General features: G+C 44.7%; 1 protein-coding gene and 1 long non-coding RNA gene across 2 annotated transcripts in view; both read right to left on the bottom strand.

Moving 5' to 3' along the window:
• PCP4 (Purkinje cell protein 4) overlaps positions 1 to 10,556 on the bottom strand; it is a 48,448-nt gene extending 37,892 nt beyond the window's left edge. Inside the window, exon 1 of the mRNA XM_053936512.1 lies at positions 10,453 to 10,556. Within this exon, the coding sequence (XP_053792487.1) occupies positions 10,453 to 10,461 (9 nt within the window). The 5' untranslated portion in view covers positions 10,462 to 10,556. The remainder of the gene's footprint in view (positions 1 to 10,452) is intronic.
• LOC128784691 (uncharacterized) lies at positions 5,115 to 6,741 on the bottom strand. Its single transcript, XR_008429580.1, has 2 exons — positions 5,894 to 6,741; positions 5,115 to 5,785 (listed from the first exon to the last, which is right to left on the bottom strand). It is a non-coding gene; the product is annotated as an uncharacterized LOC128784691 (long non-coding RNA).
• Positions 10,557 to 26,389: the final 15,833 nt, after the last annotated feature.

Genomic DNA, 26,389 nt, shown 5'->3' with positions numbered 1-26,389 from the left:
TCAGCCTTGGTCCCCTGTGTGAGAAATACAGGCAGGGCACCTGATTAGGAACAAGAGAACCTTGGGGATCTGGAAACAGCTTTGGGATACAGACAATATCCTGGGTATCCTTTCATATCAGGATCTCCAGACAGGAAGAGTGTCCTAAGCCAATTAAGAGGTCAGAGTCCCTGCCTAGGCATAATATAACTGATTATGGATAGTGGTTTTGTAGCAAAAAATTTACTTTATATTTTATTCCTCCGAGCCCTTCTGAAGTTTTGGGTAATGCAATTTGCTGAGCTCTAAACCCAGCTGTAATTGAGTTAGTCTTCAAGGGCCAGCTTGGATTATTCACAGCGAAAATCGGCGCTGACAAATTGCTTCATCTGTGATCATATTGGCTGTCTTTATTAAAACAAGCTGCTTCTTCCCAGACCTTCTCAGACTGTAAAAATTCTGGCACTTGTTTTTTTCTGTTAGCATGTTTTTATTTCCAGTTGTACAATTAAAAAAAAAAAAAGTTCTTACTTCCCTGCTGTCTCCCTACATATTTCAGAGGTAAACAGGTATTATCACAGTCAGTTAGACTGCTCTAGTAACTGGGCCAGCCAGGATTTTCCAAAAATATTCATTATGGCAGTTTCAAGCCACCATGCAAAGGAACTTTCTGCCTTCAGCCTCGGGCAAAGCCTTTGATTTGCAAGACAAGAGCAAGACCAAGTGGCAGGGATATTTCTGCATCACTTACTCCACTGCTCCACCAACCCCTGGAAGCCAGTCTGGTCACAGGGAGCAACTGGGAGCAGCCCCCAGGCATCTGCTGGGATGGCAGGGACTTCTCCAGGGTCACTCCAGCACCAGGGTCCCTCCTGCCCAGGGGGGTGAAGCAAAGCTGGCACCCCTGGCTCCGTGCCATGGGCACATCCCTGCCAGGGGGAGCCAGGATGGGCTGCTGGAGCTGCCCTTGACATGGGGCATCGCTCAACAGAGGATTTGCCCAGCATTGTTCCAATCTGGATCGGGAATGACACGCTGAGAGCTTTAGAGGAGCTGCTTTGTTAAGGGGGGGATGTGGTTCAGAGCAGAGTTCTTGGCACTGGGAGGAAAAACCATGGCCAAGGGATTAGGAACAACCCTGCCACAGTGAAAGGAAAACGGGCAGGGTGAGGCACAAGGTCACCTTGATGGCCACAAATCAGGGACAGCAATCAAATAAGCTCATATGTAGCAAGCAGCAGACAAGTCAGGTCACTGCCTCTGTCCAAGAGATAAGACAGAAAATTGAGATTTCCACAAATCAGAAACTCTGAGGACCCTACAGCTGCTCAGGGAAATTGTTGCTGTGATCCATTTCATTGCTAACAGCAGCAGAGAAGATAAGAAAGTAATTTTCACAGAAAAGCTGTAAGAGTTCCCAGGTTCCCTAGCCCCAGCAGAGACAGACCAGGTTACCTGCCCTAAGACTAAATCTGCCCTGTGAGGGTGGGGAGGCCCTGGCACTGGCTGACCAGAGAATCTGTGGATGCCCCATCCCTGGAAGTGTCTAAGGACAAGTGGGACAGGGTTTGGAGCAACCTGGGATAGTGAAAGCTGTCCCTGCCCAAGGCAGGGTTGGAATGACAAGATCTTTAAGGTCCTTTCCAACCCAAACCATTGTGTGATTCTATAAAATGTGTTTTCCAATTCAAGTTCAATGAAAACTTGCAAGTTTCTCCATGTAATCCTCTATCATTCCCTCTGTCTTCAGTCTCACATTATGAACCAGGCTCCATTCTGCACTTTGTGCCTTGCATGTGAAATAGAAGAAAAAACATTTACACCTCATTCACACATGAACATGGCAAAACATCAGTGCTCCTACAAGGAAAGTCATGAATTTTGGTAATAGTCTCCCATACTTATCCTGTGACTTGAGAGAAAATAGGTTCCTTAGAAGTTCCATGCAGAAAGCAGATTTAGATCCAGCTGTGCTGCCTGACACACTGCAGTCAGACAAAAACATCTATTAAAGACTTACATGGCATGACTGCAAAAGCTATTGCTAGAATTCAGGTAATTTGCAATTTGGGTTCTCTGCAATTCACAATATTAAGGTGGAAGCTTTGCTACCAATGTTCCCACACCTGCAGATCCATCCCCTAAGTCCAGTTCCAGGATGGAAGCGCACAAAGCTTTTGATCCACAGAAGGAATACAAAGCAATGCTCAGAATAAAGAATAAAAGCCCTGTGAGAAAGAGAGGAGCTCCTGTAATCTATCCTGAGAGGTTCATTCAGCTTGCTTTGGGTGTTAGTGCTCTTCAGTAGCTTGCAAAATATGCTGAAGGAAAGAAGTGATAACTAGCCAAGTCTGACTGGCAAATTAAAATTGGCATCAAGCTGGCCTGCCTTAGGCATTTGGCTGCCCTGCTTAAACTGCAGCACATGTGTGCTGGCACATGCACTCTCAAATGTGCCAAGCCAACAATATGTTTGCTCTCTTCCAGGGGTGTGTATCTGTCAGCTCTGACTGCAGCAGTGATATGTGTGAAGCAGCCATGAAGCCACATGGCTCATTTCCCCCCCCATGTCATCTGCCTGCCCAGCCATCCTTCCTCCTCCTTCCTTCCCATCAACTTAATGCCTCTAATTTCTGGCAGTTTATCTTCTGCCTCCCTTGACCTCACATTTTGTAAGTAGTCTTTTGGAATTCCAAGAAACAGATTTCCTCCTGGAACACTACAGTAAAAAGTTCAAATAAAAAGTCATTATTCAGAGCATTTCCATTAATGTTAAAATTATGTGCTTTACAGTCAACATGCAGAGTATTCAGTATTTTAATACAAGGGTAATTTAATGCTGGCTATTGCAAAGAAAAGTCTATTCCCTCCAAGAGAAAAAGAAAGATCCCCAAGAGAAAAAAGAACCCCATTTCTTGAAACATTAGGGCTAGAGAATGAAAATCACTAAAATTCAAATGGAGAACACACTTGTGATTTTTATAAGGGTTATTTTTCTGCCTCTGTACCCTCTCACCTAAACTTGGACTTCAGCCTTTTAAAATGCGTTTTCATATTTACCTAGTCATTGTACCCTGATACTCACCTGGCCAAACCAACCTCACCCTGCTGCCTGCTGAGGCAAACATTTCATGGGAAAATGCTATGATGTCTGTGAAAACCATTCTCACAAATCACTGGTGACTCAGTTCCTTAACGTCCTGAGTGTCACTAGGAAAAGGTCTAATATCCTCAAAATCCTCAAGAAATCACTTTTGTCCTCAGATCTATTAATTTTTGCTTCACCTGCTGTTACACACTTGCATTTTGGGAAAAAGACTGTTCAGATCATGGTACCTGCTGGGTACCAAGGCTGATTTTGTTGGTCACAGTGGACACATAGAGATGCAAAAACCATCCCCAGGTATTAGCAGTGGGTGCTGTCAGCCTCCCAACACTCTGCCCAGGGATTTTGAAGCTGTGCAGACCCCAAGTCTTCTTTTAAGATCTCTTCCACGCCCTGATTCACTCCAGAGGAGCTTGTGAACTCTTGTCAAGCTGATGTAGCAGGACATGGATTTGTCCCATTTTCAGGGTCAGCCCCGGTCAGAGCTGGCTTGGGCATGTCTGAACTGTGCTCCATCATTCCCAAAAAAGGGGCACCCAAAATCCCTACAAATCCATCCACACCAGTGTGTGCAGCCAGCCAGAATACCCAAAGGGATCTCTCCCTTTTATTTTAGGAGACTCCTGTTGTGCAGTGATCCAACATGAACCTCCAAAGCCCTGCTCACTCCTTCCAAGTTTAAACCATCATAACCTGACCACACTTCAGGTTTCTCTGGTTCTACTGCTGCAGCTTTCCACTTCTGTGGCAACCCACCAAGAATCCAACTGCCAGCCAAGAAACACCAGGTAAGGCTGGTGACAAAGCAGCTCAGCAGGCATTTGGACACTCAGACTCAATGTTAAAGAGATTAAATACGCACCTCCAAACTTCTTGGCAGAGCTAGAGTCTGCGTTTCCACCCTTCTCACCAGCTCCCTGTCTCAGCCCAGGGATCTCTGAGGTCTCCAAGGTCAGTGAGAAGGATACCAGTTTTTTTACTTTCTTCTTTTTCCTTTTGTTTCTTACTTTCATCTCTCACAAAAGAGCTCTCTAACATCATTCTGTCTACTGTTACAGCACTCACAGTGTCAGCTACACCACTGGTTAAGGTCATATTTCATGCACTCTAGACTAAGGTGATAATGCAAGAACATTCAGTATCTATAAAGTAATACTTTTCTCTTTAAGAGGAAAGACAGTTCAGCTGTAACTAATATTCAAGTCATGTAGGCACACAATTTTCATTTCTTCTCTGACTAAACTTGTGCTTCTCCCTCCAAATTCCATGCTAGTACATAAATAAGGCTTTATGCCTCTTGGTATCAACTGATGATGTGAGACAGCACCAGCCAAAGACCTGCTCTGTGAGACACTTGCCCAATTTACCTCTAAGTAGACTTAGTGTGAGGAAACAGACATGGAGAGTGGGGATAAACTGCACCCCCAAATCCTGTCATTTATAATGTTTCACAACTGATTTCCTCTGCAGTTGGCTTGCCATTTATTTTGCTAATAAGACTAATGTTTATAGTCTGCCTTCCACCTCTTTTTTATTAGAGAACAAGAGATTGGTTTTCTGAATTAAAATTAGAGGACAAAGTTTAAAAGGGATTATTTATGATTTGACCTAGTTCATAGGTATCTGCCATATTTTTTTTTAATTTATTTAGAAACCCAATATCCAAAAAACTGAAGAAGCAGAAGAGCTTTCATTAGAAAGAGGGGGAATGTATGTTTATCTTCATGAGATGATCCTGTGCCTTGCAGAGAACGTGGCACATGGCTCAGGGAATTGAAGGCTCTGTTATCAGTGAGAGGCTGAAGGAAGGCATTGCTTTCCCCTATCCTCTTTCAGGGTGTCTCAGGATTGACATACCCAGTGTTTAGCCCACTCTGTTACAAGCTCTTCCATAGCTGAGTTAGAGGCAAAACATCCAAACACATTTTCCAAGCCATCCCTACAAAAAACTGAGACAGACAAGAGCAAATGGCAGTTTGGAAATAAAATATTTTATTCAAATTAAAAAAAAAATGCAACAACAACAAAATCAAAATCAGAAAGCTTTAATGGAAATGCCACTGCTGTCCCTGCTGAAGTTAACTGCTACTTCACACCACATTTCATCGCTAGCATGATCTAGATAATGTAATAACTGTTGGATGATGACTCCTATAAGCTTGCCAATTCATTACAAATTTAGGGATATTGGACTGGAAACTAATATTCCTTTGCAATCTGAAATTATATTGTACTGTCAAGTCCTGCAGCATGAAGGCTGGAGTAAGTTACTCTTTTACAAGGAAACGTGATATCAAAGCACACTATTAAAGCTAAATGTCCTTTTTTAGTGTGTTGCCTGAATCTGCTGGCATTCTATACATGGCAAGAAAACCCGTGAGCTTCTGCCAGTGTCATCAAATTAAGATCAATTTCCAACATCACTTCTAAGTGCTATTTTAGAAGATGCTTGATCCCACTGAAACCACACTGATGGAAAGAGTAGGCAAAGTGACAGATGTAAAACTTATTGTTCTCCCTTCTTCCTCCTCTTTTGAGCTGCAATTTACCACTCAGCTAATAAATAGATGTGAGTTAAAATTAAAAACTGATGTTCATGTGCTTATCGATCCCACCCCCATCCTGTAACAGCTGCAGAATTTCCTCCTCCTCCTCTCTGCCATGTTCTTGCTGGGGTTTTTAGAGCTGCAGTTTTTGTACCTATTGTGGGTATGATAAAGCAAATAATTAACAATTAGAGTCATGGCAATATCTGAAAAATGCAACCAGAAGGGCTCCCCAAGGTGAGGGGCTGGCTCAGACACTCACCAGGACTGGAAGTACCAGAGCAGTAAACAGGAGCTCCTCTAACAAATACGGTGTGTTCTTCCCTTACAAACAGCAGTTCTCAGGCTTAGTGCCATCAGGATTATGGTTGTATAATCCTCCCTTGTGTCTATGTGGTTCCAAGATGCTAAATACCATTTCAATGGAATGGTTTCAAGGGAACTCAGGAGAACAACCCAGGAAAGAACCTCAGTTTTACCTTTTAACCACCTGAAGCAGTTTCAGCCAAAAACCACCACTTACACCTAACATTCCACACAATCCCTGTCCTTCTCCAACAGCCTCCTGCTGGACACACCTGTCCAGAGGGACAGGGACATGTTCCAGGTTCTCCCTCAACTCTGGGGGAAAAGGACACTCTCTCCAAGCCTGCTTGCTGTGGGACATGCCCAAACCATGGGGTATCACTTGTCTGGAAAGCAGAGGCTGCCTTGCTGGTGGTTGTCTTACGGACACACCCCAGGCACTGGTGAAGCTCCTTTCTCAGAAGAACATCTTTGACCCCAGAGTTATCCCATGTCTTTGCAGAGCTGGCTGCTTGGACACCTCCCAGTGAGGGTGGCCTGAGCTCCAAAGCAAAGATTCAGCTCTCCAGGCTGCAGAGCAGAGCTGTCTGCATGAGCACACCCACCAGGACAGCTCATCCCCCAGGAGCACCCTGCACCTCCCAGTTACAGGACACACAAACACCCTCCATGACCCTTTTGAAGGTGGGCACAGCACAGCAGGGGCTGCAGGATTTCAAAGCCAACCTAAGGCAAAAGGAAAGAGCCTGGTATAGCTCAAAGAAGCAAGACCTGGTGATCTTTGCTTTCAAAGCCTGACCAAAAATTCTGCATTTATGCAGAGATCAAGTCCCCAGCTCCTCGCCTTCCCAAGTAAGACAGTCAGACCCTAACAGCTCTCTGAATTTCATGTGCCCGGTTGCTTGACAGCTGTTTCCAAAGGAAAGCCAGAATATTCTTGCTGCTGTCTGGTAACCAGGCTGATTCTCAAATATAAAAGGCTGCTGGCTCAAAGTACACACCACTCAAGGGGTGCACATCAGCACCTTGGCAATCAGTGCTGCACTTCACTCACATAGCACAAGGCTCTTCCAGTGCACGTTCTTCAATCATAGGTGCCTCAGGCAATCAAAAAGAGATTTCCCAAATGGCTCTCCTAAAGTCACACACCTAAATAACACCTATGAAAGCTGAGCTTGTCCCCTACACCTGTAACACCACTCTGATGCTTTAAAATCAAAAGGAAATAGATGCATCCAAGGCAATCTCTGCTGGAGACTCCTCATCCCTGAGCCACTGGAGCAGCACCCAGGGCTGTGAGACCACATTGTTTAAATGCTCTCCTTCCTAAGCCCAGAGCTGATTCCTGATGACAACCATGAACATTCCACACAGAAGGCAAGAGTGAACGTCATAAAAACATCTGTGTGATTGAATGCTTCTTGTGAAGCCTCATGGCAGGGGAATACCACGACCCACCATCATCTGCAACATGTCAGGACAGTTAAATGACTGACCAGGTGACAGGATTCCCTGTGGTGAGCCGAGTTTATGGCAGATGTGAGTCCAGAGGCTCTCTGGTACCACTGCTGACTGTGAATAAAGATTTGGCATTGGTCTGTGGGCACATTACCCAAGATCTCCTCCCCCAGTCCAGCCTGTGTGACTGGAAATCTTTAATGGAAGCCAGGCTGCATCTCACGGCTGCTCATTGACAGCAGCTGATACTTTTCAGCACAGCTCTCCTCTCCAGGCTCATTAAAAACAACAGAGAACAGCCACAGACCTACAGAAAAGGCTCCCCAGTTATTTTGAGGACAGACTTTCACAGCTAAAAATGCATTTCAATGTACACTGACATTCCCAAGGAATTCCCATACAGCTAAGGGACATGCCTGCCACTAAAGCAAGCAGCAGGAAGCATAAATCACAATTTGCAAAGCCACTAGGTCAACTCCTACACCTCACATTCCCACTAACTACTTATAGGACCAGACTTCTGCCCAGCAAAAGGAACTCATTAAACACATTTTCAGACAAGCGCTGCAGAGAAAGTAATGTAATGTCCTTCCTGCAGAAAAGGTCTTTATCCTTCCTGAAAAAAATATAAGATAGCTGCTAGAAAATAGAGAAGTACTACAGTCAGATGAATAACTGCTTCATTTTCAGCTTTTTCTTCCAGGAGACTGGTGATCACAAAATGGTTTGGGTTAGGAGGGACCACTTTAAAGATCATCTTTTTCCACACCTTCCACTATCCCAGGTTGTTCAGAGATACATCCAACCTCTCCTTGAGCACTTCAGGGATCCAGGGGTAGCCACAGGTGCTCTGCACAACCTGTTGAAGTGCCTCACCACACTCATAAATCACCTAAATCACTGCCCATAAACAGGTAAGAAGTTAATTTTGCTTGAAGCAGTAAAATGAGAATGAATGCAAAGTCTCAGTAAATAACTCGGGGAGATGAAAGTTCCTTTTAGAGATTTCTGTGACTGCATTTCCAGCACTGCTCAAATCCAGGCAATTGGTAACATAATGAAAAAAAAACCCAAAAAAAAAAACAAAAAAACAAAAAAAAAAAAAAAAAAAAAAAAAAAACACAACAAAAAAAAAAAACTTCCCACTTTCCCAACACTGTTGTATGTGGGATAATCTCTAATTGGGCCTTTTTTTCAATCACTCTGTCCAATAAATTTTTTTTAGCAGATTAAGCCAAAAATAAAAAGATCTTTCAATTACAGCACTGCAAGTTAAAACCACTGATACCTGCCCCCCCAGCCAGCAAACAATTATCCAAGAGCTTCCCTTCTGCTCAGGGGTTTTTGCCTCATTTTTTAAACAATCTTTTGCAGTGAGGTGGTTTGGGGTGGTGTAGTTGCTCTCCTCTGCCTTTCGGGGAAGAGCTGACAGCAAGGAACAGCAGGGAGGCTTTTCTTCAGCGGAGCTGAGAGTCATTAACTCCCCAGTTTTGTCAGGGGAATGACAGCAGCACTGAAGACACCGAGTGCAGTGCTCAGTGTCACAGGCACAGGACGCAGCTCTGCACCAGGGAAACATCTCCCAGCTCCAGGGGTTTGCCAGGAATACAGCTCTGTCAGGCACAAACAAATGCACTGGGAATACAGAACCCCTGTGCTGGTAGCAGGGAGGATCTTTAGCTTCACTGTGTCTCTTTAAAACCAAAAGGCAATCAGTCTAATTTAAATTATGAAAGGTAATTACTGAACAAATAGAACCCAGCACAAAGCTGGGACAAGAATGCCTCATATACTTATAGCAGATACAGCAGCACCACTCCTCTCCATAAGATTTTCCCCCAAATTTAAAGTCAATTTTAGTGCTGCTGCATCTCACAGCACACTTCAGCCAACCTGGGCAGCAAAGGCACAGTGGCTGAAACAAACAAACAAACAAAAAAAAAAGGCAACAAAACCCCAAACAAACACTGCATGAACTCCAGCCAGGTGACAGAAATACAGGCAGCAGCAGAGGAGAGGTCTTGAAGGGATCCCTGTGCCTGATCCCTGCAGGCAGCAGAGATGAGGATTTCCTCTGCTCTCCCCACCTGACATGACCTGAAAGCCAAAATGTGAGCTGCTCCTCCTCACTAATCCCTGCACCACAGACAGGCTGCTCCTGCTTTCCATCTCTGGTTTACACCTCGTGGAAAACCACAGCTGAGTGTAACACCTGCACAGCGAACAGTCACAGCTTATCCCGTGTCATTCCCAATTTTGCTTCTAAAAAAGGAAAATCCCATTTGTTAACGGAGTAGCAGGTGTTTTGTAACAAACAGCCTCCAAAAATAGGTGCTGGGTTACAGGTACCTCTGCTGATTCCCAAAGAATGAGCTGAATAGAAAGAATGTTAGTCATTCTGTCTAACAATGCATTTAACTAAAAAAAATTCTAGTTTGAGCTTTTCCACTGCAGAGAAAAAAAAAAAAAAAAAGCAAGCAAAAAAACTCCACAAGCACAAAATTTCAGCTGATTTATTTACAAGGGTACAAGCGATCCTTACATGTTTGGCACTATTTACATTTTTTCGCCTCGATTGTAATCCTCCTCAGGACGCTACTCACAAAGTTTACATCAGCACCCAACCAAAAAAACAGAGCGGTTTTTTCCATGAGCTCTAGCAGGCAACTTTCTCACAACTTAACTAAACCCGCCTTCACACACCGGCAAGCTCCGGGTGGGCAGAGAAATGAGAAATTACCGCGGATCTGTAATTAGGGCAGGTATGAGAAATTACCGCGGATCTGTAATTAGGGCAGGTATGAGAAATTACCGCGGATCTGTAATTAGGGCAGGTATGAGAAATTACCGCGGACCTGTAACTAGGAATCTCCACCGGCGCGCCTGGTCCTTCACGGGGCAAAACCTTGGGCTTGCCTTGTGCTCTGCACGCACACACCTGAGGGGATGCGAGTAAGGGGAGATGCTGAGACCCTCCCTCCCGGGACGCGCCTCTCGCCCGCGGAGAGGTTGACCCTCCGTGCTGTGCTGCCCCCCGCCCCGTTCAGCCCGGCTCACCTCGCTCATGTCGCGACAGTGACGGTGACAGTGGCAGCGGCCCCGCCGGCGCTCAGCGCTCCCGCCGCCCCGCGACGCGCGTTAAGAAGCGGCGCCGCGCGCCCGGCCCGGCCCGCGCCAGCCAATCAGCGCCGCGCGCGCGCGCGGGCCCCACCCAATCCCCGCGCTCCCCGCGTCCCGAGAGCGCGCGGCGCCCCCTGGCGGCCCTCAGAGCCCTCACGGGCCGGGAGCGCTCCCCGCGTCCTCCTCCTCATCATCATCCTCTTTTTTTTTTTTTTTTTGTGTTTTTTTTTTTTTTTTTTTTTTTGTTTGTTTTCCCTCCTTTTCTCCCTCCTTTTCTTCCTCCTCCTCCCCCTTCCCCCCCAGCACTTCCCCGAGTGCTCGGCACCCTGCGCGCCACTCTGGGGTGGCTTCGGGCATCCCCACAGGGGAGAGACACGAACTCCAGGTGTGCTGGAGGCAGCCTGGCAGTGGGGAATTATTGCGGCAGATGGGGTGAATAAATTAAGTGGGGAACGTTTTTGGTTTTTTACGGTGAGGGGGGTGAGGCAGTGGAACAGGTTGGCCGGGGAGGTTGTGGATGCCTCAAGCCTGGCTCTGTTCAAAGCCAGGTCGGAGCCTTGAGCAGCCTGGAATGCTGGAAGATGTCCCGTGGCAGAGGGGTTGGGGCCAGATGATCTTTAAGATCCTTTTCTAACCCCTTAACGTTCTGCAATCCTATAAACCAGGCAGAGAATCACTGCTCTGCCCACCCCTGGCTTTCCTCTCGGTCTCATCAGTCTTGCTGCCATTCCTGTTAAAATATACAGCATTTCTTCCACAGATACAAGGAAAACAGCCCTTTCTATCATTTCTCTGTGTGGTTAATTAAAGCAGGACTTTGGGATGTGTGCTGTTGTGCTCCAGCATCCGTCTTTTGATGGAGCACAATTGCTATATTTGGCAATACGCACTCAGATTGTCTGACTCACGTATCTGTGAAGAAATATAGGTTCAATTAGCTCTGGGAATGCACTTAACTCCCTCAAATTTTTCTCAAATCAATAAAAAAGTTAAAGTATTATATTGGAGAGCCCAAGAAGCTTGACAAGCCCTCCCACTTCCAGGGACTACCTTGCAGCAGCCTCATCTCTTCGCCAACATCTGTCTTCAGGGCCAGCATTAATAGAGGCAGGGAAATAAATTTGATGAGAAACCACATTTTCCCTTGGAGCTGGAGAGGCAGGAGAGGCTGGGCTCCTTCATCTGAGGATGAGGAGGCTCCACGGGCAGTGGAACCAGGGGTGTGTATCCTGGGAATATTTTAGGGATGCTGGCCATATATGTAGGGATGGGATCGGGACAGCTGGAGCTGAATTTGGCACGGGATGTGAAAAATAATAAGGGCTTCTACAAATGTGTCGGCCAGAAACGGAGGAGAAAAGAAAATTTACCCTTCTGGGAAACAAAACAGGAAATCTGAGGTACTGAACACAATTATTGCCTCTTTCATCATACCACTATTCCCAGGACCTCCACCAGCATCTGGCATTTTTTAAAATTAACATGAATTGTCCCGGTTTTTGTTGTGAGTGGCCCAAGCAGGCAACAAACATGGTAAGAGTTCATTGCATGAGCAGCTTCAGGAGCTGCCCTGTGAGGACCCAGAATAAAGATGATGAAGTTTAGCCCCTGAAGAAGCTGTGTTTCGTGTGACATCGTTTTCCAGTGAAGAGCAATTGTGCGTGTATTGCATTAGTATTCCTGTTCTGACAGGAGTGCCACTGGTCTGTCAGCTTATGGGTACAAGGCACAATGCTAACATAAATTATTAACAGAGTATTGCTGATCAAAGGGCTCCCAATCCCATGGGAAGAGACACAGACCGCTGAGAGGAAATCTCTTCTGGTCCCTTTGACTCTGAGAGGAATCACGTCAGTCTCGCTCTTCACCATCAAAATAAATGTGTCAAATCCAAGCAGAAAATCTCCTGGTGATAATTCAGGCTGTGTGCCCCGAGAAGCAGGTTAGCAGAGAAAGCTCTTTGCACTAAATGCTGCAGGAGAACATACAAAATTCTTATTTTCTGATCTGTTTGGAGGAGTTCACAGTTTCAAGAGAGGCACCCTGGAGGGCATGCTGAGCTGTCTCTGGGAGCTGGCACTCTGGAAACACAGTACCCAGCCTGGTGCCTCTTCTAGGGGAACGATGCTGAGGTGACAGTGCCCTCCAAGCAGTGACTCTGCTCTGAGGACAACTTGCACATTTTGTGGCATGCAGACACAGTAAAAGGTGCATTATCTGCCTGCAGACAGGTTCTTGAGTGAGCACAGAACTCCCCTCTCCCAAGGAAAGCCTTTGACCTGCAGAGATGCATCTGTTCTCTCTCTCCCTCTAAATCTTGTTCCTTGCCTCCCAGATTTGCATGTCATACACTGCAGAAAATTTCCATAGCCAGCCAGAGCCATCCAGACATGAACTTTGGGCTGAAATGCTCTGTGCCTCTCCTACTTCTCAGTGTGGACCTGCTGAACTTAATTGTTCTTCAGTTCACAAACACAGACACACAGATGCCTCCAAATCGTGGGTCTAAGCATCTTAAATGGACAAATCCCAAGTTCTGGGAATGCAGCAGCAACCTGAGCTTTTCAAAAGGTTCTTACAATAAAGGTAACTCTAGTAGTTGTTTTATTTATACCCTGCCATTTTTGCTGTCTGATGGCATCCTATTTTAGTTTTGAAGTACCCCTTTCCCTGTCAGCCTTTCCAACCCATGGCAATCCCTCAGTTTAAAGGCGTCCCAAAGTTCTGCTTTTACTTAAGTGCACAGCTAAGTAGTAGCACTTCTAAGTGGAGAAAATATTCTAAGCAATCTATTTTCAAGAGCCATTATATTCTGAAAATTGACTATTAAAATACCACCTTCTTATTCATCAAGTCTGCACTCAGTGTGTGTTCAATCTTGTCTGCTGGCATATGACTGCAATTTTACTGCCTTTTACTCCCACTTACCTGAGAGATTCAGCAGAGAGAAGAGAATCTGAGCTGGGTGTTGGAACAGAAAGGCTCTCAAGCTTCCAAGGAGCTTCACCTGTTTAAGAGGACTGAAAATGGCTCTTCTGTGCCAGACTGAGCAATCTGTAACTGGAGAAGTGTGTATTAAATTCCTGGAATGATTTGGGTTGGAAGGACCTTAAAGATCATCTTGTTCCAAACCCCTGCTGTGGGCAGGGAATCTTCCACTAGATGAGGTTGCTCAGAGCCCCAAAGAGCTTTCAGTTCCAGGGGTGGGGAGTCCACAACCCCTTGAGCAACCTCACCACCCTCATAGGCAAGAATTTCTTCACAATATCCCACCCATCCCTGCCCTCTGTCAGTTTGAATCCATTGCCCCTTGTCCTGTCACTACATGTGAAAAGTCCCTCTCCAGCTCTCTTGGAGCCCCCTGGAAGGGACTCTAAAGTCTTTTCTTCAGGCTGAACAGCCCCAGCTCTCTCAGCCTTTTCTCAGAGGTGCCCCTCTGGTGCTGTATTTGTGCAAGGAGAGAGCTGATGGTGTGCTCAGTCTTTGTCACTGACAGCGACACACAACTGCACAGTCTTGCTTGGCTTTCAATCCCACCACTGAAGGTGTCTGCAAAGTGAAGTGGTTTGACCAGAAGCACAGAATTGCTCCAGGAGAGACAGAATCACAGAATCCTTTATCTGGAAAAGACATCTGAGACCATCAAGTCCCAGCTGTGTCCAATGCCCACGTTGTCACCCAGCCCGGAGCACTGAGTGCTACATCCAGGCCTTCCTTGGACACCTCCAGGGATGGGAACTCCAAACTTCCCTGGGCAGCCTCTTCCAGGATCTGACCACCCTTTCCAGGAAGAAAATCCTCCTGATGTCCAACCTGAGCCTCCCCTGTCACAGCTTGAGGCCATTTCCTCTTCTCCTGTCAGTTGTCACCTGGGAGCAGAGCCTGACCCTCACCTGGCTCCAAACTCCTTTCAGCAGGAGGTGCCACAGAGTGCAGGGGAAGATCTCTCCTCAGGCTGCTGTACTTTTCAGTCAAAATTTGATTCAAATCAAATCCAAAAAGATCAAAATGAAAATACGGCTGTGCCTTGAACAGCATTCCACATTCCATCAGAGCAGAACTGCTCTGCTTGGTAGAATATATTTGAATTTTGACTGTGACTGCAAAAACTGAAGTTTCCCAGCATTTGAAATCAGTACAGTGAAGTGAAACCTCTGCCTCTTGCTGGTTTTACACTATTAATTTTTAAAGAGAAGGAACGATTTCACACAATCTTTCTGCAAAAAAAAAAAAAAAAGGCCATGTTGAAGGTGAAATTAAGGATGTTGATTTCAAATGGAAAGCTTTTGTTCCAGAAGGATGTGTGCTTTTGAATCCTAGAAAACAGGAGAGGATCTGGATCACAGCCTTAATCACAGAGAATATGCTGTGATTATAGGCTTTGGTAGCAATAGATTTAACAAGCATAGCCTCAGATGCTGGATGATGGATGACTGGTCATCTCAGACATATCAGCTAATTTGCCCAATAAAAAATCTAAAGAGACAGTTTCCACAGCTGAACTCCCATTAGTATGCCTTCTTACCTTTTAATTAAGAAGCTAATGGCTGTGGGTAGTTAATCAACAAAATACCTTTAAAGATCTGGGCCTGAGGGCCTTTGTTACAGCCTAACCTTTGTTCCCATGCAAGAGGAATGAGTCAATGGCTCCAACAGAATCTTATTGCTGTCATTGTCACAAAGATATCAAATATAATTTGAAAAATTGAGTCTTTTCCCAGGAGAGTTACAAGACACGACTTACTGTACAGTGTGAGTCATCTTCCATCCTAAAAAAAATACAGCCCAAAAACCAATCACCCAAATATATGTGTCAATTCTTCTGTCTGGCCAGAGAGTTTTAATGGTTTTCATTCAGAGCTGTGTCCTTAACTTGGAAAGACTTGTTAAGAAAGCCATTCTCAGTTTAAGCCAAACTCCCTAAACTTTTGAAAGCCTGAAGAATGTTCTGGGGTTTGACTCCTTGACTGGCTCAGCTCTGCAGAGGATGTGAAGATGTGGAGCATTCAGATGTTACCTGGCGCTTACCTATGGCAGTTCTCCTCTTAATTAGAAGGTAAAAAGACATCATAATTACCAGTTAACAATTTTCAATCTCCGTACAGGCAAAGGAATTAATGTGATTTAGAAGATCCACAATTATAACTTGTGATGTGGAGAGATAGGGAAGTTTTAAGTAGATTAGTTCCCTTACTTCAGTGAGTTTGGGGAGCTTAAGGGCAAATTCTCAGGGAGTCTCTTCCCTAAATCCTTGTTCAGACAATGGATCTAGAAGGTTCCCAGCTTCAAAAGGGTTGAGGTAACATCCCTGTCAGTATCAGCCTCTGGGAGGACCTCAGGGATCCCACCCTTTTCTCTTACCCCAGCTGCAGAGAACTGGTTTGGCCAAAAATGAGACCCCATCCACCAAGCACCACCCAGCAGTGCTTCTGGGACTGGGGGAGCTGCTGGATTATTATTTTTCTTGGTCTCTGTAACAGCAAAAATCTGAGTTTCAGAAGACTTTCTCTCCTATTTGTCTTTCATCTTTTAGACAGAGCAGAGCCCCCAAAAGAACCTCTCACCTTTGTGTCGGAGCAGTCCCAAATTTTGCCAGACATTTTACAGGAAAAAGAATAATCAAGTTGAGACATCCAAACCCTTTCTTTCCACTTCATCCAGAAACCTTTTTATTGCTGCGTTGACAGTAATTACACATAACACATTCCAGTAAAAAGAAGCTAAAGTCACCAGGTCAAGTGATGCACAGTTAGTGGCTGCCAAAAGAGGAAACAAGTATGAACTCACTTCATCTCTGCTCTTCCCTCATGCAAATGCACATTGGGATTCCTCACTTTCTCAGAGGGCACAAAAATGCCTCTGCTGTGCTGCATGGGCAGGGATAGGGCATGAATCATGACAGAGCAGTTTGCTGGAGAGGGAAAACCCTTATCAATGTAAGGACTCACACATAAGAAGGTCAGTGAACAGCAGGAGTTGTCACTATTGCTAAATCCCTTCTTTAAAATTTATTTATGGACTGATAAGTGAAGTTTGGCAGTTCTCAGCCTCAGCTGCTGGGGCCTTTTTTCCCTTGCATGCCTGGTTTTTGAAGGGAGCTGGTTAGAATTAATGTTACATACATCATTGGCTGGAGGTAGGAAGCATGAAATGGGCTTGATACTTCAAGACACCCTATCTAGGTTTATTTTCTACATTCAGTTTATTCACAAAATGGAGTTTCTTCCACTTAGCAAGGTAAAGGTATTTACTCAACAGTCAGAAACTGAGCCAGTCAAGGGAAAGGTGAGCTCAGCACTTTTTAATTTCTGAGCTGTGAAGTGCAACAACAGACTGAGACACATTGGGCTGCCTTGTAGAAATACCCATTTAGCAATGGGCATAGTCAGGGACCCAAAACCAGGGACTTTAGCACAGCCTGTTCTGTCCCACTGAGTTAAATCTCTCCTTTTAGCCATGGTTGGTTTGCTGAGAGGAGTGTGAGGCATGGAAAGGAAAGGAGACATAAAGTATGCTACCAAAAAAAAAAAGATTCTGTTCAGCATCTAAAGACCTAAGATGATGAATAAGTGCAGCTAATTTGGCTGAATCTTATTTTAATGAGAGTCTTTGTAATTTTTTATGTTAAAAATGATAAAATGGAGGTGGAAATAAAAGCAACTCCCTGATGACTGATGGAAAAGGATGACCTCTCACTTTTAACAGAAATAAATGCTTAGTTCCCTTTCCTTCATCTTTCTTCTGCAATGTCTGTGTTACCAATAATAACACCTCATTTAGCTATTTCCCATGGGCTTATGGTGACATTTAATGGCTGATGACTTTTCTGAGGCCCTTGCCCACCTTGTATCCTTGCTAGAAAGTGCTCTTTCTGAGCCAGTCTCTTTATCTGAGGTATTATTAAGTGAAGGTTCTTGCAAAGGTCAGCACAACTCTAAAATAGATTCACGTTCATAAAAGGGAAGAGGTTCTCTGTCCTGGCTCACCGTGGTGCCATTTTATTCAGAGTTTTCCATGGTGGTATTTCCAAAGCACCATCAGAAGGTGAGGTTGGAAGGTTCCAGCTCTCGGGGATCTTTCTGCAGACCATGAAAGGGAAGTTTCCCCTGAGGTAATTTCAGGACATAACTGACCATCCAGATTTGTGCCCTGCCAGAGCATCTCCCACTTCCTCCCCCTCCCTCTCCTTTAACTTTCTGCTCAGGTGAGGGAAAGAAAAGATCCCAAACCTATTTTTTGGTCACCCCTAAGGGCTGACACAGAAACCTTTCTCCTGAAAGATGAAAGTCTTCTATGGATGGCACTGGAGGAGGGTGAGAACAAGACCAAACTCTGGGATCCCCCAACTCCAACCTCCCAGGCTGCATGTCTGGCACTGTGCTGCTCCTACAGCTTTTTTCTACTGATGTTACCTATTTAAAATGCAAGTGAGGTCACATGGAGCTTTTTTAACATTTGCTGCTGCACAGAAATTAAAAATAGCTGCACTTTGTTACCTGGGACTAGGAAAAAAGCACAGTGAGGTTTAATGCATTCTTGGGTGGTTGGTTTGTCCCTGTGCACCTCAAGTGCCCTGAAGCAGCACAAAGAGGTCTGACATTGACACCAGGATCTGGCCAGAACACAAGTCCAGTCAGTGCTCCCTCAAATGACCAGAAATAAAATAATTTTGACTCAATTAGAAGCAGTTCAGGCCCTACAGAGTCCTTGGCAGTGTGATGGAGGACTGTCCATGAGCCTAATGGACAAACTAGATCTGATCTCAGCTATAAAAAATAGGACTAGTCCTGGATTTACTTTTTTTTCATGCAATTTATTTGTATGAATAATAAGTAGGTTCATTTATATAAATTACTCAAAGGAGTTTGTGAAGGTCAGAGGAATCTAATCCAAGGTTCTCTTAAATATTTAGTTTATAATCTCTTTGTATTTAAAGTTTCAGAAGCTGAAACTTTAATGATGTCATGCAACTGTAAACAGATGAGTCCACCTGATATTGAGGAAGGCAAGGGTGTTAAATAACATAGCTCTTACCCAGGAAGGACCAAAAACCTGCTGGCTTATTTTACAGAGCACATTGCCATTTTGCTGAGATGTATCTATCTTCTTTCATTTGTCAGAGCAATTCAATGGAATTCAAAGCAATTCATAGAATCAAAGAATAATTTAGGTCAAAAAGGGATTTCTGGAGGTCATCAGTGCAACAGCAATGAAAAACTGAATGCAAGGAAACAGTTCAAACACTTGATATAAATTTCTGGACACTGTATGCAAAGAACTCTGACCTAAACCTGAATTTTTTATTTTTGTTTGTGTGTGTGCATTGATTTTGTCAATAACACATTGTTATGGTGCCGAGTAGCTATGTGACTGTATTTTTATACTAATTTCAGATGGGTAAAGAGGGCTTTTGTGTGAGCTCAGTGTAGCTCCCACCTCTAGCAGGAGATTTCAGTAGCCCTAACACACAACTCACAGGGCTCCTGCTGCCATCTGGTCAGGAGTTGTTCCTTGGTTGAGAACTTTGGAGTTTCTATGAAGTATGCCCAAATTTTTGGGAGGCAGAAAACCTTCAAATCCAGGGCCTGAGGGCAAGGGCTGCCCCATGCTGGACCTGTCTTAGCCTGGTGCAGGAGGAAAGCTCTGCCAGTCCTGTTCTAGCCAGTATGGGTGACACAGGATCTTTAATGCAATCTGAAGCTTTACTTCCTAATGGGATTTTCTGTTGTTGTTTGTTCTGGAGAGCTCAGTTTGATAAGCACTGATCAGGACAAAGACTGAGAAGTACGTGAATGGCCACTGTATCCACAGCCTCACTAATACCTCATTAAGCAGGATGGTTAATTATACTCTCAGTGCTGCATCTATAAACAGTTTGTTTCTTATCTGCTTAGACCACATTTAAATCCAGGATGAAAAGCAGTGACAAGTACTGCCACTAACCTATGCAATATGTGGTGTTCAGTGGGAAAAGGCTCATGATTAGTGTAAAACTGGGGGATTTGACTCTCAGGAGAGCTGTTGGCAGAACAGGCCAGTATCTGGGCTCAGTCTTCTTCAAAGCAGTGTCTTTCAAGAAAACAGCTTCAAATGAATGATCTTTGGTTTACTGTTGGAGCCCTAGACACTGAGAATTTTAGACTTTCTGTGTTGAAAAACACAGACTGTCAAGAAAACACAATATTTAACCTAAAACCATAGAAAAAGCTTCCAAAATTGAATTATAGAACTAAGATTATAAGTGTGTAGCTTAAATAAAAGTTTGTAATATCATGTAGCAAAAATCTTAGATTTTAAACTTTTAAAATATAATAATATATATAAAACTAAAATAGAAATTTTAGGGCGGTAGCTAATCCTTCTTCACCTTCTTCTTTGTAAGTTTAAGCAGTATTTTACAATTAGACAAAAAAATCCACATTGCAAAACAAAAGTAATTAGCTATTAAATTAAAAATAAAACTAATTTAAGTATCATTTCTTAATTAAATAATTTTTCCTTAAAAAACCTTATAAAGATAGATACAGTGCCATTTTGTAACTTGTTAGTAAAATACTGTAAAACTCACAGCTTATAAAACTGTAATATAAATAAGAAATAATAAACATCTAAATATAAATACAAAATACTGTCTCAAACACTTTCAATCCCAACTGTAACCCAAACAAACTAACAAAAAAAAAAAAAAAAAACCCACAGTTTACAAAAGCAGAGAGGCTGCTCTTGCTGCTGCTGAAATGTGTCCTTCCCTCTCTGTCCATGTTCTCCTTCCTCCCTCACTGCTGCAGTGTTCTAGATTGTGACCAGGAGTATTGCCAGAATATTGCTGCTTTCTATTAATGCCAAGCAAAGAAATGTGCACGTACACAAACACCCCAACAGAAGTCCATTTCCATATTAGATGTTTATTCCCCCTGTTCCATTACACACATTTCTAATTTAAAGGGGGACGTGACTGATGCCTGGAGAGCAAAGGAACCGCTGTGTCCTTTTGAGGTTTTGTGTTATAAATTATCTTTGCCATAAAGTAAATTAAAATTGTACTGTTCCAGGACCTGAAGGGAGCTGACAAGAAAGAAGGAGAGAAATTATTTACAAGGCCCTGGAGTGACAGGACAAGGGGAAATGGCTTCAAACTGACAGAGAGGTTTAGATTGGATATTAGGAAAAAAATCTTTACTGTGAGGTTGGTGAGGCCCTGGCACAGGGGTGCCATGGCAGGGGGTGGCACTGGATGGGTTTTAAGGTCCCTTCCAACCCAAACCACTCTGGGATTCTCTGGTTCCATTGGGAATCACCATGCCCTCCACACTGAAATGCCACTTCTAACCCAGGGGCAGGAATCATTATTTGGCTAATGAAATTGAAAGCATGATAATAGATTTATTACTTAAATTGCTGATTATGCCAATTGACCTTTTACTTAGGTCTTTAGGCCTTCATAAAATCTTCTTTTCCCTGACAGGAAAAAAAAATAGCAACAACCCTGTGCTATCAAATCTGTTCATTTGACAGCTGTGGCTGAGAAGCAGAAAACAGCAAATGGAGCAGAGTTCAGTGAACTCTTACCCATGGAGTCTCCAGCATGGCATCAACTCAGGCGGTGTGGGCTGAACCCTCAGCTCTCCACACCTGCAGCAGGAAAAGCAGCCACAGCCTGGCACTTCCATGGAAATTGTTGCAATTAGAGGCTGTTTAGCTGATGGTTTTAATTGCCTGGGTTGCTGACCCACGAGTGTGGCTGAAGGCAGTGTGTCCCTGGAGGGCAAACTCACAGAACATGAGAGGTGCTGTGCCCTGTCACTCACTTGCCCACGGTGAACTTTGATCATCCAGCAGCTACAAGAGGGCACAAAGGACAGGGGTGCTGCTTGGCAAATCCTGCTCCGTGGCAAAATTAACAAGCACAAGCCAAGGAGTGATGTAAGTGTTGTAATGTGGGTAACCACAGCTTGTGGCTCTTCTTACAGTTTCCATTTCAAAGCACCATCAGTGCCTTCATAATCTTCTGACATTAATTGTATCCACCTCTGCCCTACCAAAAGGGATTAGCAGTTGGAATCAAGTAAACCAAGGCTTTGTAACTTATTAGCTGTAAGCTGCTGAGTGTAGCAATACAGCAAAAGAAAGAAAAGCTCCATGTTTTAGTGGATGGTCTTCCCAAAATGCATTAGAAAGGCTTCATTAATTATTTCTGATTGGGTTCATTGAAATAATTGAATCGCCTCTGCAATGCAGGGCAGAATTTGTCAGCAGCCTGGCCGGTGAGGGAAAAGGATATAGATTTCCTTCCTTATTTCTTCTGCAGTGGCATGTGGCTGCTCACAGAGCTTGACAGCCAGCTGAGGAGTCAAGGCACCTGCTCTGAGGCATTTGGGTTCCTGATTAAACAGGAGTAAAGCTCTGAGAGTCAACAACAAATTGAGGGCAGAGGGGGAGAAAAGCAGCATCTGCAAAGAAGGGTGAGAAAGGAAACTTTCTGGAGGGAAATAAAACATTATTGGAAGTAGTGCTGCATAGTTCAGCAGTGGTTTTGTCACAGCAGGAAAGGAGTTGCAGTGAAAAGGTTTCTGAACACTGAAGCAATTTTCTTTGGGCATCTGCTTAGGGGCAGCAGCACAAGGCTGAGTGGCCTCTGCATTGATACACACAGGTGGCTCAGTGAACACACAGTGATGAAGGCAAAAGGCTCATCTCCCTCTTCCCTGTATGACCAGTGGGTCCATTGTTATGTGGCAAAGGGAGCTTTGCCCTCTCAAGAAAAAAAAAAAAAAAAAAAAGCCCAGCCTGTCCCTCTGGGTAAAGGATGTTCCCACCTGTGCCCTGCTGTGGCTGTTTCAGAAGGAGCCCCCGTGTCAGGGACACAAGGACCACAAACAAAATCCCACAGAGCATCATTTAGGTTGGACAAAGCCTCTAAGATCAGATCCAGCCTTTTGCCTGAACACCATCATCTCAACCTGACCACAGCACTGAGTGCCACATCCAGTCATTTCTAGAACACCTCCAGGGATGGTGATTTTCCTTCCCTGGGCAGCCCACTCCAATGCTTGACCACCCTTTCCATGAAGAAATTCTTCCTGGTGTCCAGCCTGAACCTCTCCTGGCACAACCTGAGGTCATTTCCTGTTGTCTGGGAGAAGGGACCAGCCCCAGATTGCTACAACCTCCTGTCAGGGAGTTGTAGAGGGTGCTGCTGTGCCTCACTGCCTGGTGGAAGGATTTGCACTTAAATCTGGAAGTAATTCTGTCCCAGAATGGATGGGGGTTACTCACCATAATGTGCCACCAGTGGAAGCTACAGAAGGTGCTTACCACTTAGTTTGTGTTGTCTGTAAAAATAACTTTTAAATCTGTCCCCAAAATAATCTTTCCTACAACCTGAGGAATTCCTACAGCCCTTTGCCAGGAAACAGAGCTTTTCTGCAGCTCACCAAGGGTCTGGCAGCAGCACACGGGGTCCAGGCCCCAGCAGGCAGGCACCAGAAGCCCAGGTGACCACACAGGTATGGGAATAAATCACACAGGACTCCATTTTCTTCATGGTAGAAAAAGCCCCTTCTTTATTCACATAACTCCTTTTTTTTCCAGTTTTACAGACCTCATGTGGGACTCCAATTGGTCAGTAGTTTTTTGCCAGTTACCTTTATTGGTTAGTAAGAAGTTGTTATTCTGTATTGATTGGTCACTCAGACTGTCAGTGTATACATACAGAGAAATTGTTTGTGAAAGATAATTTTAATTTTTCTATCTAATGGTGTGAAAACAGTTTATACAGGTGGAAGTTGTTTTTTACCCAGGAATAGATTGTTATACTAACAAATTGCTCGCAACAGGATTGCTTTCACACGGGAACTTGCAAAAAGCTAGCTTTGACAAGGCCAGCTACTGATTCCAGGAGAGCAGGCTTGATCTTATGAAGCCTTTCTTTATGATTTTTCTACCTTACTGCAACAGACATGTCCAGAGGGACAGGCAGGTGCAAGGTCCAGGCTGCCCAGGAGGGGCTGGGCAGTGGGCAGGGAATCCAAGCTCCCAGCCAGGCACTGAGCAGAAGCCCTGCCTGAGGATTCTCTCTGCTTTTTCCCCAGCTCAGCTGTTCTCACAGCAGTGTCAGGGGAGGTTACACAGCACCACCTCAAATGCTGGCAGCAAACCCTTGGATGTGCAGGGTGGAATTCCCTGCAGAGGAGGATTGCAGGGAAAAGTGGCTCCAGAGGCTGCTGGCTTTCCCAGGGTCCTGAGGAGCTGCACTGGAAGTTCTCAAAATTGCATTTACAGCAGCTAAGTCACTTCAGCAGGTCCCCCAAGACCTCAGCTCTCAGGTATCAGCTCAGAGCAGTGGAAATATGTGTGTGTACCACAGCCCCTTCCTCCCTTACCTTGTACTTTCCTGCCTTGGACTCCTCAATGTTCCATCCTCATTAGTATCTGCCTCTTGTAAACACGCTTAATACACTCAGTACACGCTTAATACACTCAATAACCTTTAAACATTATGAAAATAAGTAAAATATGAAAGCCTTGAAAAGAATACATTTATTTGTAATTCTGGATGGTCCCGTTGCATAAGAGAGGTATTTTAGTTTTAAAAATAGGCTCAACCCCACTGAGATCAGCAAAGGTTTTGCATGAGCAAAGGGAACAGAATTTTGACTTGTCATTTCATACAAAGTTCTAAAGTGTCTTCAAATTGGGTTGCACAACAGAGTTTAGAATGTCACAGTACTTTTCAGGATCTCTAGGGAAAGGTAATCATGAAATCTTAGAACAGTTTGGAATGGACCTTAAAGATCACATCTTTCCACCCCCTGCCATGGCAGGGACACCTCCCACTGTCCCAGGCTGCTCCAAGCCCCAGTGTCCAACCTGGCCTTGGGCACTGCCAGGGATCCAGGGGCAGCCACAGCTGCTCTGGGCACCCTGTGCCAGGGTTGCCCACCCTCACAGGGAAGGGTAAACAATCAATAATTATTAGTAGTAGCAAGCAGCATCACAGAATCCATGATGTAGCCATCATCTCTAATTTTAGGGGGATGTGGTAGATTTTCTTTTAATCTGTGCAGCAGTTTCAGCTTTTCTCCCAAGTGCTTTGCTCCCTTCCACCCAGCACAGCACTGGGAGCACTCCTGGTGAGCAGCACTCCCAAACCACTCACTCTGTGTTTGTCCCCTGCTCTGGCACTGGATAAAGGGAGCGGGGGAAAATAACTGTTCCTCTGCCAGCTCAGATGCCTCTCCAGTGAATTTTGAAGCCTGGCACAGGCATTGCTTCCCTCTTTGCTACCTTTTAGTTGTCATTTTGCAAATGGAGACAGGGAAGCAGTGACCAAATTTAAAGTGTTTTCTGAGCTCAGGCAGCATCAGAGGGCTTGGCTGGTAACTTTAGATCTTCATGAGGATGTTTTTAGAGGATCAGGGAACAGACTTGCGAATTTCCAAAATTAAGATCTCCACAAAAATTGTGGCTAAATTTGCTGACTTTTTAACAGAACAGTCTCTGTTTTAGAATCATCAGATCACAAAATGGTTTGGGTTAGAAGGGACCTTAAGGATGACCCCATTCCATCCCCTGCCATGGCAGGGACACCTTCCACTGTCCCAGGCTGCTCCAAGCCCCAGTGTCCAACCTGGCCTTGGGGATTTCCAGGGATCCAGGGGCAGCCACAGCTGCTCTGGGAAATCTGTGCCGGTGTTTTTGCATGGTTTGAATGTGTTTAACTGCTTTTATACTGGAAAACATCAATAATGCTATTTTTCAAGCAGCAATTGTTTCCCCAACGCAATTCCAGTGTGGATCGGGCTTCTCCATGGGTGCTGCAACACGCAAGAGGCAAACCCAAAGGGAGCAGTGCTCATCAAGGGGCTGTGTCAGTAGGGTGACACCTAAAGAAACCCCATGGCATGGAACAATCCCAGCAACTGGTAGATTGTAGCCCCACGTGAATCCTTGTGCTGCTGGGAAAGGAAAATCCATCCTGGCAGCCTCTCTGGAAGAGTGTCAGCTGTGGGGCAGCAGGGCTGAGCCACGAGGCTCCTTCATCCTTGCACAGGGGGTGAGAAACGGGTGCTGCTTGCAGGGGGGAGAGCCAAGGTGCAGAAAACACAGCTCAGGTAAGACCTGAGCCCACAGCATCAGCACCTGATGGGAAGGGCACTGGGATTAGGGGAATCAATAGCACAGATGAGCTGATCCAAGGTTGGAGCAGTCCCTGGGCCCCTGATGAGCTGATGAGTGGGAGGCAGGGCTGAGATGGATCTAGCTGACTTCTCTGATACAAAACTCTCAGTACTTTTTTCCCTCGATTTTGGCATTCTTCCCCCAAAAACAAAACAAAACCAAACAGAGTGTTTTGCTGGAACATGTTGTTGTTTTTTTTTTTTTTAAAGCACTTGGTGTAAGCCTCATTTGAGGGAGTGATCATAGCACAGGAGAAAATAAACAATATAAATAACATCTGTGTGACACGAGCTCTGCTATCAGAGCTAATGCCAAATGATGCTGGGAACTCCCAAACACTGATTCTCTGAGCTGGAAAGAAGTCGCAATATTTCTCTGAGCCTGCAAATATGCAACATTTAAATAACTATCTGTGCTAATCTAGCATAAATAATCCATGGGATTATTCCTATTATTTCTAGGAGAATGGGAAGGAGTTGATACCAACCTGTACCTCCCAAAAAACAGAGATCAGGGTGAGGATGAGTAAGAGAAAACTGAACTCACACAGAGCTCCAAACTGCAGCAATTTCGAACATTCCTGTCAAATTCCACCTTCACAACAACATGGAGAACTTTCCTGCTGGCTGAGGAGGTTTGGTGCAGACATATTAATGCAAACCTGGTTTGACTCTTATTTTTTTTCCCCACCAGC

Source organism: Vidua chalybeata, chromosome 2, assembly GCF_026979565.1.
Source record: "Vidua chalybeata isolate OUT-0048 chromosome 2, bVidCha1 merged haplotype, whole genome shotgun sequence".
Classification (NCBI taxonomy): domain Eukaryota; kingdom Metazoa; phylum Chordata; class Aves; order Passeriformes; family Viduidae; genus Vidua; species Vidua chalybeata.
This window is presented reverse-complemented; position numbering and strand designations above follow the sequence as displayed.